This window comes from Poecilia mexicana, unplaced genomic scaffold (genome assembly GCF_051168715.1).
Source record: "Poecilia mexicana isolate PSO_F unplaced genomic scaffold, ASM5116871v1 scaffold_11, whole genome shotgun sequence".
Taxonomy (NCBI): domain Eukaryota; kingdom Metazoa; phylum Chordata; class Actinopteri; order Cyprinodontiformes; family Poeciliidae; genus Poecilia; species Poecilia mexicana.
Genome location: NW_028263380.1, coordinates 5,132,811 through 5,149,534, shown reverse-complemented (window position 1 = coordinate 5,149,534; position 16,724 = coordinate 5,132,811). Strand labels below are relative to the sequence as shown.

General features: G+C 38.9%; 1 protein-coding gene across 1 annotated transcript; it reads left to right on the top strand.

The window, feature by feature from the left end:
• Nucleotides 1–269: 269 nt before the first annotated feature.
• Nucleotides 270–15,268, top strand: LOC106924576 (transmembrane protein 54-like). The gene is made up of 6 exons (XM_014998368.2): nt 270–661; nt 2,249–2,445; nt 4,074–4,133; nt 7,409–7,600; nt 12,271–12,420; nt 12,526–15,268. Exons 2-6 carry the CDS (start codon nt 2,251–2,253, stop codon nt 12,997–12,999), a joined length of 1,071 nt encoding a protein of 356 aa, XP_014853854.2. The 5' UTR covers nt 270–661; nt 2,249–2,250; the 3' UTR covers nt 13,000–15,268.
• The last annotated feature ends 1,456 nt before the right edge of the window (nt 15,269–16,724 follow it).

Sequence of the window (16,724 nt, the reverse complement as noted above, 5' to 3'; positions counted from 1 at the left end):
TGTTACTTGACTGTGCTATAAAATGGAACTATGTGCCTGGAAAACACATACTGCCCCATTAAATAAAATTATGTTCATTTTTAGTTAGATTAAACAAATTTTATTGATCTAATACATTTATTTAATACGGCTATTGAATTTCCTTTAATTAAAATCAACCATAAAGTAATGTATGTAACTTGTTTAATTTTCTTCAACTCCAACAGTCATCATCTTAGCAGCTCCACAAAGTTCACGTCTGTTTACAAGAACAACTGTGATGTAAGGGACACAAAACGATTTGAAAAATTCGACTTCATTTCACAACAAAGGCTGTCACAGACGACTGCTAATTAGCAGACGGACTTTCAAAATAAGAGAGAGGCGTTTCGCAAAACGGCTCACTCAACACTGAACGCGCCTTGAAATGAAACGCCGTCCCTGCTTCGTCAATTTCCCACAACAACAACACCACTGAGCCTCTCTTAGAGTGAGAAAACCTCAGCACTCCCACGGGTGTTTCTCTTATTTTGAAAAGCCAGAGAATCACAGGTGTCAAGGCGGCTGTTTGACCGGACTGAGGAGGAGAAGGAGGAGGAGGTGTCCACGCGCTGAGACCTGACCACACAGGACCCGCCGTCAGACACACCGCATGGTGACCTAACGGAGAGGGGCATCGCAGGTAACTACAGCCTCACCTGTCCGCCTTCACCGAGCGTGGACCACTTTCACTGTGTTTGTTTAAGTGTTGTGCTTGGCACAAGGTGTTTATATTTTTTGATAAACCTCTTTCAAAATACATTTTAAGGATTTTAAAATGTCTTTTGAATATTTACGCTTTTTATCTTTCTTTTTTATTTTCTATTTTTTACAGCTGTTTTAACCATTTTTGCCTCCGTGCTGTTAGCTTTCGTTTTAAACTGTGACTTAGAGACGACAGGTCTGTTTGGAATCTTCTGCAGCCGTATTAGTTTAATATCCTGTTGGACTGCTCTGCCAAACTCAGGTTGTTGCCTCTGGACATGAGATGTCTTTGGTCGTTACGGAATGTCAGTATGGAATTCCTTACATGTAAAGATTGGAAAAGTAGCCAGGGTAAAAGATTAAATCAGACTCGGTTTGGTTTGGTTACACAGATAAAAGAAATGTAACCAATAAAATGGGTTTATCAATGTGCAAACACTTCATCTTGGCACTTAAAAAAATTTTAATCAATATATCCGAGTAGAATTTAGATAATCCTAGCAGAAAAATATGGAAAGAAATTAAACTTCAAATAATGTTTTTTTTTTACTTTATTTAGAAGTTCTCTTAAAAGTAGTGCAGCAGTTCTGAAAAACATATTTCATATCCAAGAACAGGGGACATAACAGAACTAAAAGAGAATAAAAAATTAAATACGAGTTAGAGATTAAAGTTGTATGCATTACAAATACTTGTTGTTTTTCTAACCTTTTTGTTGTTTGAATCTGAGATTGTATGAATGCCGTTTTTACATCCATTACTAACGGGGCAAAATATGCGGTTTGTTATACATTGTTTTACTTGTGTGAATATGAAACTTGGCAAGAAACAAATGATTGATAAGAAATGTGGCAGAAGAGTCTTCCGCCTTGAAATCTGTGATACCAAACAAAACACTTTCAATATAGAGTAGGAAATGATGTTTGGTATTAGTGGAGAACTGAATCTTCAGCTTGTCAACAAGTTTGACTTTACTATTAATGCTGTAATGAGATGAGTTTTAACTGAATATGAATTTAAATCTTCTTTTTTTAATCTAAGCTCATATTCATTCATAAATCAACCCAAAGGACATCTTCCTCACCAGTCTCTTCTTGACACCATACATTATGAAAGATTCTAAAAATAGGCTGAGCAAACAACTTCAGTCAAATGCATATCAAAATATTTAGGTAGGATTTCTTGCCAAAACCATTAACCATGACTGAACATAAAATTTTCTAATTAATATCCTTGATTAGACGCACTAAAGATCCTTTCAGAACCTGGTTTGCACCAGTTTTCCGTGGTACAAACCAAAGTGCGTTCCTTTAGGACAGCTCATTAGAGCGTTAATCTGGTTTGGGTCTGTCTGTGTGCACACGCTGTACTGTAGTTATGTGCTCAGCAGCCAATCATTAACACAGGTGACATCCGCGGTGCGTTTGACCCAGCTGCTGATCGATGCGACAAGGTCTACGCCTGACGTAACGTTGTCGGGGATTTCTGTCCCTCGGTGTGTAACCCCCGAACTCTCCACGTCCAGGAATGTGTTGCGACAACCTGGAGGAGCCGCTGGCACTGATGAAGATGGGTCTGAGCGTGATCCTCGTCGGTCACGTCAACTTCCTGATGGGGGCGCTGGTGCACGGCATCGTGCTCCGGCAAATCAACCTGCACGAGAAGGCGCGAGGCATGGTCTACGCCATCTCCAACGTGGTCACGCTCTTCTCCGGCATTTTGGTGAGTGCTGGGCGGACTCTGTGGAGAAGCAGTGAATTATTTTTATATTTATTTTTTTTCGTTTGTTGGTTAATAAATGTAATTGGGCTCAAATTTTCCAAACCAGAATTTTTGTTTTTGCTTTCCTTATTTGGCTTTATGGTCTTCAACACATGAACTTGTACATTGGGAATATTTTTTTTTTATTCCCCCCACCCCAAAGTCTTGCAAGGACAGATTTATTTTGAAGTCCTAAAAAGGATTAATACGTGTTTTTTTTTTTTTTTTAAATGACGATATGGATGAATTTTTGTTTTTGTTCATTCTTAAAAACATGTTTCAATACACAAGTTGAAATTCTACAACTGAAGTGTGAAGACAAACCATCTTAAACCTGTTCGGTGTCAGTTAGAACTGCTGTATGTAACTTTTACAAAAATCTGTTTTCCATATTTCTTAACTGTAACCATATGCAGCCATGTTTGTTAAAACTGTCACCGTGAGACAGTCTGTGAAAAACTCAAGCTCCTCCACCTCTTCCCTCAGTTTCTGTTGTCATCTTAAGAAATTCACCACTCTAGGTCAAAAACAACCAATCAGAGCCAGGAGGAGGGTCTTAGCGCTGTCAGTCATCCTTGTATACTGCTGCTAAATAGACTAATGGCGGTGAAACAACTTACCGATCCAGATAAATGTGTTTTCCGCCGTCATTGATGGCAGTGCTAACTAGTATTAGCATTCGTGGCAGACTATGTTGTGGTGAACCAGCTACAGCGTAGCAAAGAGCAAGTGGAATATGTGAGCAGCAAGTACATGATAGTGATTGACGGCGCTAAGACCCCGTTCTGGCTCTGATTGGTTGGTTCTGGCTGAGTGGCTTATTTATATAGCTAATATTTTTTTACTGTCTAATACTGTCAAGGCAAAATGATCATTTTTACATATATTTAAAATAAAATGTCCATTCTGTCATGTGAAGAGGTGATGATTTGAGGTTATTAAGGCTTCATCGTTGTTTAGGCAAAAATTGCTTTGTTTAGTCTTTTATTTTTTGTGAATTTTTGTTAAAATGAGTTTGTATTTCAGGGAGCCGTCACATGCTTAAAAAGCATTAAATTCATGTATCTAAAATTAAGGTCATAAAATGTCTTAAATTCACTTTAAAAAGTAAGTTGTCCTTTAATGTGTTAATCACATGTAACTTTCCTCTTGACAGGACTATTTAATCTCGTATATTGTGTGTGTGTTTTATTTCTCGCGACTATTGTGTCAGGCAAAAGACATCTTCATGGCGTTCTGTGACTCGATACGATTGATGCTACTGCTGACTAGCTGCTATTAGACCCCTGTTAAATTTGAGTGAGTGATGCCTGCAGAAACTCTTAATTTGAATAATTTTAGAACATGACTGAGCCAGATGATGTTGTTGTTTTAGTTGTTCTTATCCTTCTTGTATTTAACCCCAATGGCAATATCTACATGCTGCAAAATTATCCTTCTGTGAATTTTGATGAACCTGAAGGAGAGCTGGAGCTTGTGAAATTAAATTTTGGGGTACATTAGCATCACTTTTGTTAAATGTGACAAATCCATCACTTGTCTTTGCTCTTGGTAATTTTCTTTTAATCTCATCAGTCTGCTTCCTGCAGGGTGTCATCGTTGGGATCCTCGCTATTATCCTGTCGAAAAACAAGAAGAGCAAACGCCTGGTTAGTATTCCCTCAGCTTTTATTTGATCCTGCAGGTATTTTTTCACCCTCCCTGATGTTTTCATATCTTCTCTCCTGCTTTCTGCTCTGATTTACCTTTTATGAAAAATCTAATCTCCAATAGGGTGCTCGTGTCCTGCTGTGTGCATGCAAAATTGATGTTTCACAGCACCGCTTTATTTTCTCAGCTTTCCTCCCTTTATGACTTATAACTTAAAACAAGTTGTTTTAGTGAGGCCCTGCGGAGCTGGGAGAGTCTGTTTTTGTTGTTTTTTTCCCATCTCTCTCGCTGTAGACAGAGCTTTTTGCTCTGTTTACTCAGTCAGCTGTCCGGCTGCTCAAACAAGACTGACGAGCCAACCAGCTGAGCAGAGTCGGCTTCAGCGTGATTAAACCACTCCCTGTTTCCTTTTGTTGGCAAGAGCCAGCATGAGGAGAGCGGGGGATAGGTTAGCATGCAGCCGTTTAGCTCCTCAACCGTCTTATGTCAAGTAGTCATTAAGCGACTCGAGAGCTGAATGAAAGTGCTCCTCTTATGGCGCTGTGGCTGCTTTAAAATATATGCTCCTCACTGTAAATCATCTGATCTGTCGTTAACCTTTGATTTGACTGGTGAGTCATCTCAGTCATTTTTAAAGAGCTAGTAGCTTCTCTTTTTTTTTTCATTTTTATAAAGAGTATGAGCTCACCTAGGCAGTGTCATTTATTCTTACACATAGTCAATATTAAAGCCCTCAGACTCTTAAATGTTGCATGAAAAATATTTTTTATAAAGGTTGGGCAATCTTTAAAAAAAAAATCTGTCACATGTTTAAAAGGCAGTACAAACAAAAAGCCACAATGTTTCTTTTTTTAAGGTTTTTTTTTCTGCTCTAGTGGCCTTTATTTTAAAGTGCTAAGACAAGAAAAGTAGGTAAAGACAGAGAGAGGGAAGACATGGGGCAAAGGTCACTCGACCGGGAATCGAACCTGCGACAGCCGTGTCGAAGACTAAGGCCTCCTTTTGTGGGTTGTGCTTTACCCAAACAAATGCGATAAACAACTGTCAACAGACTACTTTATATTAGTAAAACATAGCAGAAGTGAATGGAAGTAGCTAAAAAGTCCGCTTTTTTTAAACATACCATCAGCATTCAACCATTCACTATTCAACATGTCAATGGACCCTAAAAGTCACTTGAGTTAATGTTACACGTGACGGTTAGAAAGGAAGTTAAAATATTCACCGTTTGGCTCAGACATTGAGAAAAATGCTGCTACAGTTAATTACTGTTTGCTTCTTCCACTGATTTTAATTTGCTTTATAACACAAGGATAAAGCATGTTTAGAAACAACAGCAAAAAAAAAAAACACTTTGTTACTTTCAACCTAGTAATTTTCAAGAAAGCTCACCCACTTTTCCTGGATTGAGGATGTTTTGGGAAAGTAAAAGTGTTCACTCCAATCTTTCCTGTTTCTGATTTGGATCTTTTAAAATTATTGCTTAACCTCTGGTCTGTCTAAAGCTCCTCTTACTCACGGATTTTGTCTTTTTGTCAAATAGATCCCCTGGTCAACATTGCTCATCATGACTGCACTGTTTATTTCATATTTTCATATGTTCTTTTTTTATTTAATCAGTGTTCTTTTTCTCTACAAGTAGTAATAGCTGATTGTTCTTTAATTCATTGTTTTCTCTAAAACGTCTTCGCGATTAAATAAAAACTTGTCCAACATTTCTAATTTTGAACTTTAAGTTGAAATTAGCTCGAAAATGTTTAGAAAACCAACATCCTGGTAGCCAAAGGCTACACATTTCTCATTACAAATTGGCAATATGACGGTGGTTACGTGCGTCTGTCTAGCTCTACTTGTTTTCTAGCCGTTCTAAGAACTTTATTTAACAAAAGTCCAAACCATCTTTCAAAGCTCTGGCTGGTGCCTTCCTATTCCACCTACTGTTTTAATCGTACTGCATGTCTCGTTTATGCTGATTAGTGATGACATGGCACTATCACTGGGAACAAAAGATGACGGATGATGATAGTACAGTTTCAGTTGGCCTTCAGAGAGCCACAACAGTGAGTCAGCTTTGACAAGCCGTCAATAACTCACCCATTTTAATCTCCATGACATATCGACAGGTTTTCTGCCACCTGATGCAGCTTGTTGTAAAAAATACTAGTACTTGAACTTTTCCACATTTTGTCCTGCTACACCCACATGTTCCCAGGTATTTTATTGGGATGTTACGTTGCAGACGAACACTAGGTTGTGCATATGTGTGAAGTGGAAGAAGAAACAGACTCATTGGTTTTGATTTATTCAATTTAACTTGTTTTAACCAATAAAAACCTTCATGATGTTTGAGTCATTCAAGGGCTGAGATAATGTTTTATAGCATAACCCTGCTTTCAATCTGTAGGCAACTTTCTCCCTGATTTGTCTGCTGTGTTCCTTATGCTTCAAGTTGGTGTTTGTTCTTGAATATTCTCTAAGAAACTTCTGTTGCGTTCACACAACATCTGGATTTATACTGAGATTGCATAACAGACACAGACTCTGTATACGCATTTAGGGGACCTTCAGGTGTCAGAATAAAGGGGTGTTCTGTCGTTTTGCCATTCTTTGTCAGAATAGCATACCAGAAGTCTGCAGGCTATACTTTATCAAAATAGCATACCAATGTTTGTTGTGACATTAATGTCAGATATAACACACAAAAACCTGTAATCATAGGAAGGCTGGAGGATAAACTGATTTAAAACACCGACGGGAGGGACGATCTAAAAAACGGCTAGTGAAGCTATTTGCCTCAAGCTAGCAAACCTCTAGCAGTATGTGTAAAACAGTAAACTTAAAATTATTATTTTTTCATCAATATAACGTACTTTCAATGGTTTACTTCACATCGGGGGGTTTTATTTTGCATCTATCAGTCATTGTTCAGTTGTTTAGATACAGGACTTGGTGTTGGCGCCTTTTCTCTACGTACTCTTCATGGTAGCCCAAACTGGCTAGCGCTGGCAACCAACCATTCCGTAAAGTCAGTAAATTAATAATTTGAAGTTTGTCATTATTTTGTTTCAGTGAGATCCACTGAAATATTTTATAAAGGTGTATGCTGGTTCAGTGTAACACCCATCGCAAACGTCGGTATGTTGTTTTGATAAACCAGCCTAGTAGATTTCTGTTACGCTAGAACACCAGGTGGTTTTGATTATCCTTCATGACAACTGTGTCTTTAGCGTTATTTTACATAAACCCACTGAGTTCCAATGTTCTCCTTCCCTAGACGTGGTCCTTATTCTCCATCAGTCTGGTTTCATCGCTCATGGCAGGAGGTTCCACCATTGGGCTCGTCGTGTCTCTAGTGAAGACCATCATCAACGGCGGGCGAGTTCTCCTGACTCACTGCCGCTTTCCCGATGCCATCGGCTACTCCAGCATTACCAATGAGTGTCCTTTTGACCCCACCCGTGTCTATGTGAGTGTGTTGCTCTGTCAGTCTGAAAAGATTAAAGCAGCAGCTGGGTATTTGGTCAGCTGACCTTTGTCTATTGTATAAAGAGCCCATATTAAAATCAGTTATGTGGTCATTTTGGTTTTATAAAACAGTGTTTTCTTTATGTAAAGTGTGGAAATGTACAGTGTTTGAATGAAAGAGGTATTTCAGTCTTTTCTGACACTTAAATGTTTCAGATTATCAAACTCATTTTAAAACCAAACCAGAGTATATAGGATGCAGTTTTAAAATGATAACTTTATTCATTTTGGGGGGAAAATGATCCAATCTTACCTTGCTTTTTCTGAAAAAGTAATTACCTTCCCAACTTAGTAAATTCACACTTTGTCAATAACTATCAGAAGTTAACATAACTGATAGTCTTTTTTCACATTGCTGTGGAGGAATTTATACAGACTATTCTTCTCAGTAATTTAACCACTTTCTGAGGTTTTCTGTGCATGAATGGCCCGTTTATGGTAATGCCACACCATCCAGAAATGATAGATAGATCTAATTGTGGTTTATCGGAACCCCAAAGCCTTTCAAGGCTGATGGATTAGATAGTTTCTCACTCATCTTTAATTTCTTAAAGTAATTGGGGTGGAAGGTTTTGCTTCGTGAGATCTCTTAGCCTACCTCATGTCATCAGACGAGTTTGGTTTAAGTGTTTTTCTTGATTTGGTGGGTCTTCCTACATAGCTTGACTTTCATCTCCCTTTGGTGTTCTGTCTTCTATTTCTGTCATTGAGCTCGATTCAATGGTAGAATTTCAGTCTGGCCCGTCAGTGAACAGAACAAGCTGTTGTGAACAATGATGCCAATTATTTGCGCTGGTTTTGATTTGCAGTCTACCTGTGTAGGGTTGTAGTTTGGCAATGGCAGCGGAGGAAGTGAATGAAGTCATTCAGTCCATGTTGGAGACACTTCCAAATATTGAGCAATTAAACTTCAAGAGTCGCCTTTAGCAAACCACTTTCTCCAAAGCTGAGGGTCCAGACCCTCTGTACGGGACAAAGCGTAGAACAAGAGTAGAGTTTCTACCCGTCTAGTAATACACTTTAGAGAAGTCATGATTTAATGAAGAGGCAACTACTATTTTAGATTTATTTGGATAGTCCTGTTTTCTAAAAACCAGACCGCCAGCAGGAAAGTTAACACTGTTCTCTGAGTGCAAGTGCACTGGCCATTTAGTAGGAGGTTTGACGTCTTTCCTCGCTGTGACAAAGTCGGTCACGCTTTGCAGCTGATGGACTGGTGGCAGAAACGCTGACCTGACCAGGTCAGTCCTCTCCAGGCTGCTTCTTGTTTCTGTGTGCTACTGATGGACTGTCAACCCTGTTTAGCCTCATAGCTACTGACACACATCAACAGCACTGGTGTAGAGTTGTTGTTTTTTTTCAGTATAGGACTTTTGTCTTAAGCTGGATTTGTTCTTGGTGCCGGTGGTTAATGGCAGAGCAGCTGTAGACGCGCACAGGATTTCGTGGCTCAGTCGGATTTCGGCTGCTAATAGCTCAAAGCCAGAAACCGGACAGATGTACAATCCCTAAAGCCATTGTGTTTTTCTACTTTGAAGTTGCTTTACTCGCATCAACACTGTATTTACTGTACAGCTGGCATTCATCGACCGAGTAGAGTAGCAATTTCAAGGTTGAGGTTAAGCTTAGTCTCTTCAGTAATAGTGTAGAAGTATATTCCTGGTGTTCAGATGTCTTCCACAGACCTAGTTTGCTATTTTTCAATGCCGAAACCTTTGAGCTTTAACTTTAAGTTACTATATTATGCTGTGGAAAAAAGTATTTTCAACCTTACAGAGTACGTGAAAAAAAACCCCGAAGTATTCAAAGTTTTATTTTCCTTTTAATAAGGGAAGAAGCTATCTAAACCAACTGGGTTGTGTCTTAAATCTTATCCAGATTAATAGAAGCTGCTCCGCAGTTTGAGCTGAAAGACAATTAAATTGTGACTGACTTTGGACCATCTAATTCTCCAGAGCATTAAATGAAAACTTCACAGGCTCAGCTAACAGCAGCTTGTTTTTCATAGATTGGAGAAAGAAACATCAACCTTTTGACTCATGGTTGATGTTCTGTAATGGTTATTACATTTCCTTTGCATTCTTTTGTGTACCTGATGTCGTTTGGTGTTTAGTGGTGAGATACATGATTTTTAATAGTTGATTGTGATACTCAGTGTTGCTTGTCTTTTCTTTTTAAATGTTTAAAATTCTTGCTTTACGTCAGATTTATGTTTCAGATTTTTCACACACTTTTTTTCAGAACATACGAGCATTGATCAATTCACTGCATTTTTGGTTTGAACGGTATTTGGACTATATCACTAATATTCAAATTTAAGACAATTGAATATTGAAGGTCACTACCACATATATCTGGATCAGTCACTATTTGTATGGTCAAAGTCGGAATGCACCAATATGAAAATACTGTCCAATAATCAATACTTACCGATATCAAGCTATATATTTCACTACCTCTGGACATTTTGAAGAAAACAGCCACACCGCTAACTTCACCACTGCTTCTTTGCTTCACTTAAATTCTCCACAATCCTTTGCTGCATCACTATCATTGTCACATGACCAAACCAATATTACATTACCAACGTCTTCCAGAAATAAATAGCAACAAGATGGAAATAAATGTTACTATTGCCTTGATTTTTGTCATTGGTCCAAAATCAATATGTTAAAAATGACTAATATCCACTGATGTAATGTTGTTGAAGATACATTGTGCATTCATAGTTAAAAGATTAAGTTCTGGCAGGAAAAATTAAAGTTTAGTGTTGACACTATAGCCACTAGTATGTCTAACATAATTTATGCATATATGGTGCATATAGTCCATAACACATTAACACTTTTGGTCTTTTTTTTTTGTACTAAATTCTGAGGTCACTAAGCACCTTCCAGCCCAATATTCAAAATGGCCACACTGTCACTAAAACACAATAAAAGCTGAAATAGTCATCACCTATGACGGTTTATATCTCATTAAACCGTCTGCACAAACAGTGTGGTTCAAATTGGAGTTGGCAACATGTTTCTTTAGTGTGAACAATACAATAGAGGGTTTGGCTCGTGTTGCTGCCTCTAGTTGGCACCAAAGCGAAGAGGAAATCCCTGTAACTATTAATTCTCTCATCATGGGTGTGGCATCATTCCCAATTCCAAGCCTGTTCCTGTGAGACTAATGGGACACGCCATTTGTTTGCTAACATGGCATTTTAATTAAAACTTAAGAGGATTAATGGCACACTAAGTCAACAAAGTATTAAAAACACTACGAGACATGTGCCGAGGCTTTTTGTTTGGCTAAACTATACAGACTCGTCATACATCCTGTGTTTACAGAAAATAAATGTACATGGTTAAACAGGGTTGTACAAAATCCCCTGCCACAAATAAAGTGTTATTTTTGCTTTTTTTTCTTAAAAGTCCAGTGAGCTTTAGAAAATATTTCCACCTCCATAATCTGTATTTTATTAAACTAGCTTCATTTTATTTTATTATTATTATTATTTTTTTCTTAAAACCAAACAATACCTATGCTAATATAGGTTAGCTGCATCCGGTACATTGGGTTTGCTCTGACTTCCACGTCCAAACCAAACCAACCGACTCCTCCTTTTTATAGGTTCTCACAAACCTTGACCTCAAAACCCAGGATGGCCTCGTTAGAGGTCTCATTAGATCTCATTAATGATCTCATTAAATGAGTGCCATGCATAATCAGTGGAAAAACACTTTATTGGTTTGCGTTTCTAACTCTAGTTTAACCTAGTGACGGAAATGTGCAAATCACAACTGGCAAGCTTTCCAACTTGCTAATGAAATTCAGATAAGGTGCGTTGTATTGGTAATCTAAAATCAAAATGCAGTGGGAAGCCCCCAGTAGTTGGGATCACAGTTTGGTAATATAGAGGCTTCTCATGTAGTAACAGCTCAGATCTATGATGGCCTTTACATCTTTGTATTTCAACATAAAACTAAGACTTTCCTGAAATAATGCCGTATTTGTGCTATGTTAATTGATTTTTTCTCTTATATCTCTGTATAAAATGTGACGTAAGCCGCCTTAAAGGTGACTAACCTTTCCCGTTGTCTGCCGAGTCTGCAGATTGTTGCCATCCATTACCAAGGGATCCCCTATATGTCTTCCAGAGGGCATGTTCTGTCTCAGAAAGTGTGTGTTGGGCTTTTTGTTTCTCATTCACACAGTTTGCCGTGGGGTAGATGTGATAGTCATGTAAGGTTTTTCTCCAACTCCTGTATATTTCATTATGGATTTTCATAAAACCCTCCAGACTCACAGATATAAACTTCTTATGTTTTTTATCGTTTACAAAGCAAGCCTAACGATAAAAGGCTGCTTTTTACGCTTTCAATTCCCTCGCTTTGCTTTTATGAAGATGCATTGTCTGGCGCATTTTTTATTCACAATGCATACTTGCCTTTCTAAGCTCTTTATTCCCCTCGGCATCTAGCTCTGAATAATATGATAACATTGTTTCACGCCATTATCCAAGCAGCATCCTCATTTATGTCGGACAGCTTTGCCCGTTCTTGCCTTAGATTTGGTCCAGATTATGTTTTTCCAACTAATGTGTTTCCATTTTCTCCCCAGAGTACCACTATTATCCTCTGGGTTGGTCTGATTGTATCGTGCAGCATTCAGATGGTGTTTTCTGCTCGATGTCTTGCTGCCTGTGCTTCCTTCTTGGGACTGCCTGGTTGCCCCAAAAGCAGGAGACATAAAAAAACCTATACCAGACCCGTAAGTCTTTAGCCATACTCGTTTAAATATGTGAACATCAAAGGTAGGTAATGTCACCCTTGTGTTGGCAGTATTGAAAATTACTGTCATACCATTTTTGTTTAGATCAATGTGGCAAAGTCGGCGAAGGAAACTTCTCAACCTCACCACACCGAGCCCCCAAGAAGGCAACATGACACTTCACGAGTCTACTCCGAGCCTCCCAGAGTCCGTAATACGTCACCTAGACGTCACACAGAACAACCAAGATGCCACGAGGAACGTTCACAATTCTACACCAACCCTCCGAGAGACCACAGTAAACCAACCAGGCATCATAAAGACCCCCTAAGAAGCAACCACAAACCATCAAGGCATCCCACTGCGCCTCCAAGACTGGAGCGCCACTCTCCTCACAGGCCCCTTCCTTCCCACAATCAGAGTCTTCCCACCTCAGAGAGGCAGCCTCTTCGGGAATTTCACCGAGACTGGTCGGACGTAGAAGGCCAAGAAATGAGGAGCTGGAGTCAACAAAGAGGGCGGAGGGAGCACCACAACCTGAGGAGGGGTACGTCCGACAGGTCCAGTGTTTGGATATAGTTGTGTTTGTGAGGCCAAATTGTCTTTAAGTACACTTTACTTGTTGCTGCAGTAGCAGTCAAGTGTCCAGCATCACACAGACAGAACTCCCTCTGTGTGTGTGGAAAAAATTGGCTTTCAAAAGCCATATCCTTATTGAATGGAGACATTTTTTATTTTCATAGGGAATTTTCAGGATGTTTGGGAAGAACAGGAAGTTTGTACAAGATGCAGCATACGGGGTGTGTTATTGCTCATCTTTCTATTTGTAATGGTTGGATTATATTAGAGAAAACTGCACTTAATACTTTAAACTGAGAACGTGCCAGTATCCATGAAAGGGCTTGACGACATGTTTTATTTTCAGCTATGAACTGAAAGATTAAACGCCTTGCTGAAAAATAAGGTTAGCCAAATGTGCCAGAGTACTTTCAGAGATGGCATAGCCTCTATGCTAACTTTAGCTGCTAGCAAGATGGTTCTTTCTCGAAAGAAGACCAGAACCAGCAATATTTTTGTTTTCATCGTGGAAATCTTTTTAGATTTTTTTAATGGTTTTTATTTTTTTTTTAAACAAATGCTGCTAAGAAATGATGGCTGAGCTGGACTCAACTATGCTTAGCTTGACTTGATGCACCAAAAGCCAGTCAGGTAAGGCCTGCACATACGCCACAAAAACAGAGGATTTAGTTATTTTCCTTATGGTGGTCCTGTCTGATGAGGACATTTAATACTTCATAAGAACTCAAGTGGAAAACTTTTGGGGAATTTTCCAAAGGTCCCTCCCATTGCCACGTGTCAGTGTTGTGTTGTAACCCACTTCAGATTTCTGAGCAATCCCACGATAGTGCTTGGGGACGACACAAAAATCAAGTTTAGACCACATTGTATGTCAAGGACAAATTGCAAGAACACCCAAACCGTGTCTTCAAGAACAGAATGTCATTTTGTTATTGTAGCCTGGGGGAGATGGAACACATTTTCTGTCCAGACAGAACATGTACAGGCCAAAACAAAAACTGTCCCAGCAAGACATTAAAGCACACTTATTGATAGTGTTATGTAACCCAAAGCATAAATGGCTAACTTAATCATGTTTTGCTAAGTTTTCACAGACTAGATTTCCAATAAAAAGAGCTACTTATTATTACAAATGTCAATCTCAACACAAATTTAAAGGGCAAAAGTCTTGCTATGTGTCCATGGTAAACAAACTGAGTGGTTTGCTGCAGTTAAGTGAAAGAAGGCTTTATGAGATAATAAACACTCTGTGCTAGGTTTAGTTGTTAGCATGGTTAGCAAGAAAGTTCTTTACAATGCTCCACAAAAACACAAACTTGTTTGTTCACCCAGAGCTTCAAGAACTGTCCAACAGTTACTGTGTGGTGATGTGAGAAGTGAGTGGTTACTCTGTTGACAAGTCGTACTGTGGGAGGGACATGAGAGGAATTACCAAGAGTTATGTACTTGATTTCTTGTCAATGTCTTTACCAGAAATAATTTTGTTTTTGTTCTCATCACCTTGAGTAAAAATAACTTTGTTTTAACTCATGTGAAGTGTGTACATGTTACAACCAGCAAAGTTATAAGTTTTTTTTTCTCTTTTTTTTTTATTTGTTGTTGCCACAGAAGCATTATCTAGTGACGTATTGTGTTTATTACTTTTTGATACTTGACATATGATAGCAGAGCTGGACTCAACTTGGTTTAGCTTGACTGGATACTTATGAACATTTGAGTGCTTTCTAGAATTGTACTACTGTTGTCATGAGCATAAATGTTTAAATTAGTTGTGTTCTCCTGTTTGGCTAACTCACCTGTTGTTTTACTGCCTCATTGAGTGTAATGTGAACAGTTTTTATTTTCTCACCAACATCCTCATCCCCAAAATTATGAATTATTCCCGCCCACCCTTTCAACATTTGAGTTTACAAACAAATACTGAAGCGCTACATTCCTAATCTGTGAGTTCATTCAACCTTTAAACCCTGGGAAAGTTTGTTTTTCACTGACTGCATGAGATTCAAGTAACTGTTTTTACGTTGAAAATTTAATTCTGTTACAGGCAATACAGAAAGTGTTTGTGTATTTCTTATTTAAATAAATCTTTTTGTATTCAGGTACAGCTTACATGTGTTTACATGTGAATAGTGTTTTCTTTCAGTGTGCCAGTGACCTGACAGGTACGACTGGTTAGACTCCAAACGGGTAAAAAAAAAAAAGCTGGCAAGTTGCTACGTTCAATCCTGTCTGGTGTGTCTTAATAAAGCCCTTTTAATAATTTTTGAAACGTGGGATGACGATGAAGTTCTTCGGTGCGGAAGTGAAGACGCGGTCGACACATGCTGCTTCGAAACACACGGGGTATATTTTAATATCTTTTTAATGTCAGGTTCAACAGAACAAACATTGCATCCTCGTGCGAGGTTTTCATGCAACAGAAAAGTAGTGCAGGAATAGGAGAAGGATAAAAGAGGAGGAGGGGTTTATTTTATTTTCTTCAAGACAAGATACCAGTTTGTTATAAGAGGCAGTGATAATAGAAACACAACAAAAAAGGAATAAACCGTAGTGGGTCAGGAAATTCTGACTGTTGTTTCTTATCCTACCAGCAGAAGGCAGTGATACTTAAGGATCCCCGAAGCAGAGATGCTGCTGGATAGGCAGTTCCTGTTCAAAACATTTGGTACAAGCTGACTTTTTTTAGATCCACGTCAGAGTAGTTGGACGCGGTGGCGATCAATTGGGTATCGGATAAAACTAAAACATTAAAGATAAATTGATTTGACAGAGTGAAATACATTCTTTGCATTGAGAGGGCAACAGTAATCTGGATGCACTGTGAGACGTTTCAGAGTGGTTCTGGCACCGATGTCTTGTTAAAACTTTTAACAACCCACATTTTGAGGTGTTTTTTCTTGCTGTCAATTAGGTGCCCTAAACATGGACTTCAAAGTACCAGTGAAAACTGAATCACCCTTGAAATCCCCAGACGTGAACAAGCGTACGGCATCCTTTTTCCTCCTGAAACGAGCCTTTTCGTGCGACTGCTCTGCAAGCAGACCAATCTGGGCGCTCGGAAAAGCGTTCAGCATAAGAGTGATGAACAAGCCCTTAGTGAATTCTCTGTCTGTCAGAGGGAAAAAAACAGATTGGATGGAGGGAGCTGAGGGAAGTGGGGGCTGCTCCACAGCTCGGAGGAATACTCATTTTTGAGAGAGCTGCAGAGCTCCAAAAATGTATCGCCCTGCGTAAACTGTGGTTGTGAAAGTTGCCGGTGTCTTGCTTGTGGGATCATGCATTATAGTAACAGGTTACAACTATCTTAAGTTTACTGCTCAATATTAAAGAATTCTAACATACTTACAGTAACTTGCGAAATTGTTCGTACCTCATGAACTTTTATTTATTTTTTTTAAAGATTTTGACACATTACAACCACAAACTGCGATGCACTTTATTGGGATTTTACGCGACAGATCTAAACAAAAGTTGCGCATTATTGTGAAGTGGAAGAAAACCGAAGGACGCCAACAATTTCCTTCCATCATCACCACCGTGTTGTCTGTTTTAGTCGAACTCCACGTCGTTTGCCTGTATAGGCAATGGGCAATCGAACTCTGCTCCATCTAAAAACCTGGATATCGATTTGGTTGAAGCAAACTCTGGTGCAGTTCGAATGGATTTGTGAACGACAAGCAAACCAGAGACCGCTACAAAAGCAGGAAGCAGATGGCAAGCATGGC

Excerpts from the sequence above, each read along its gene's own strand:
- LOC106924576 (XM_014998368.2), top strand. The coding sequence starts at position 2,251 with ATGTGTTGCGACAACCTGGAGGAGCCGCTGGCACTGATGAAGATGGGT. Across the intron at positions 2,446-4,073 it reads CGCTCTTCTCCGGCATTTTG|GGTGTCATCGTTGGGATCCT; the intron begins GTGAGTGCTGGG and ends TGCTTCCTGCAG. Across the intron at positions 7,601-12,270 it reads TTGACCCCACCCGTGTCTAT|AGTACCACTATTATCCTCTG; the intron begins GTGAGTGTGTTG and ends TTTTCTCCCCAG.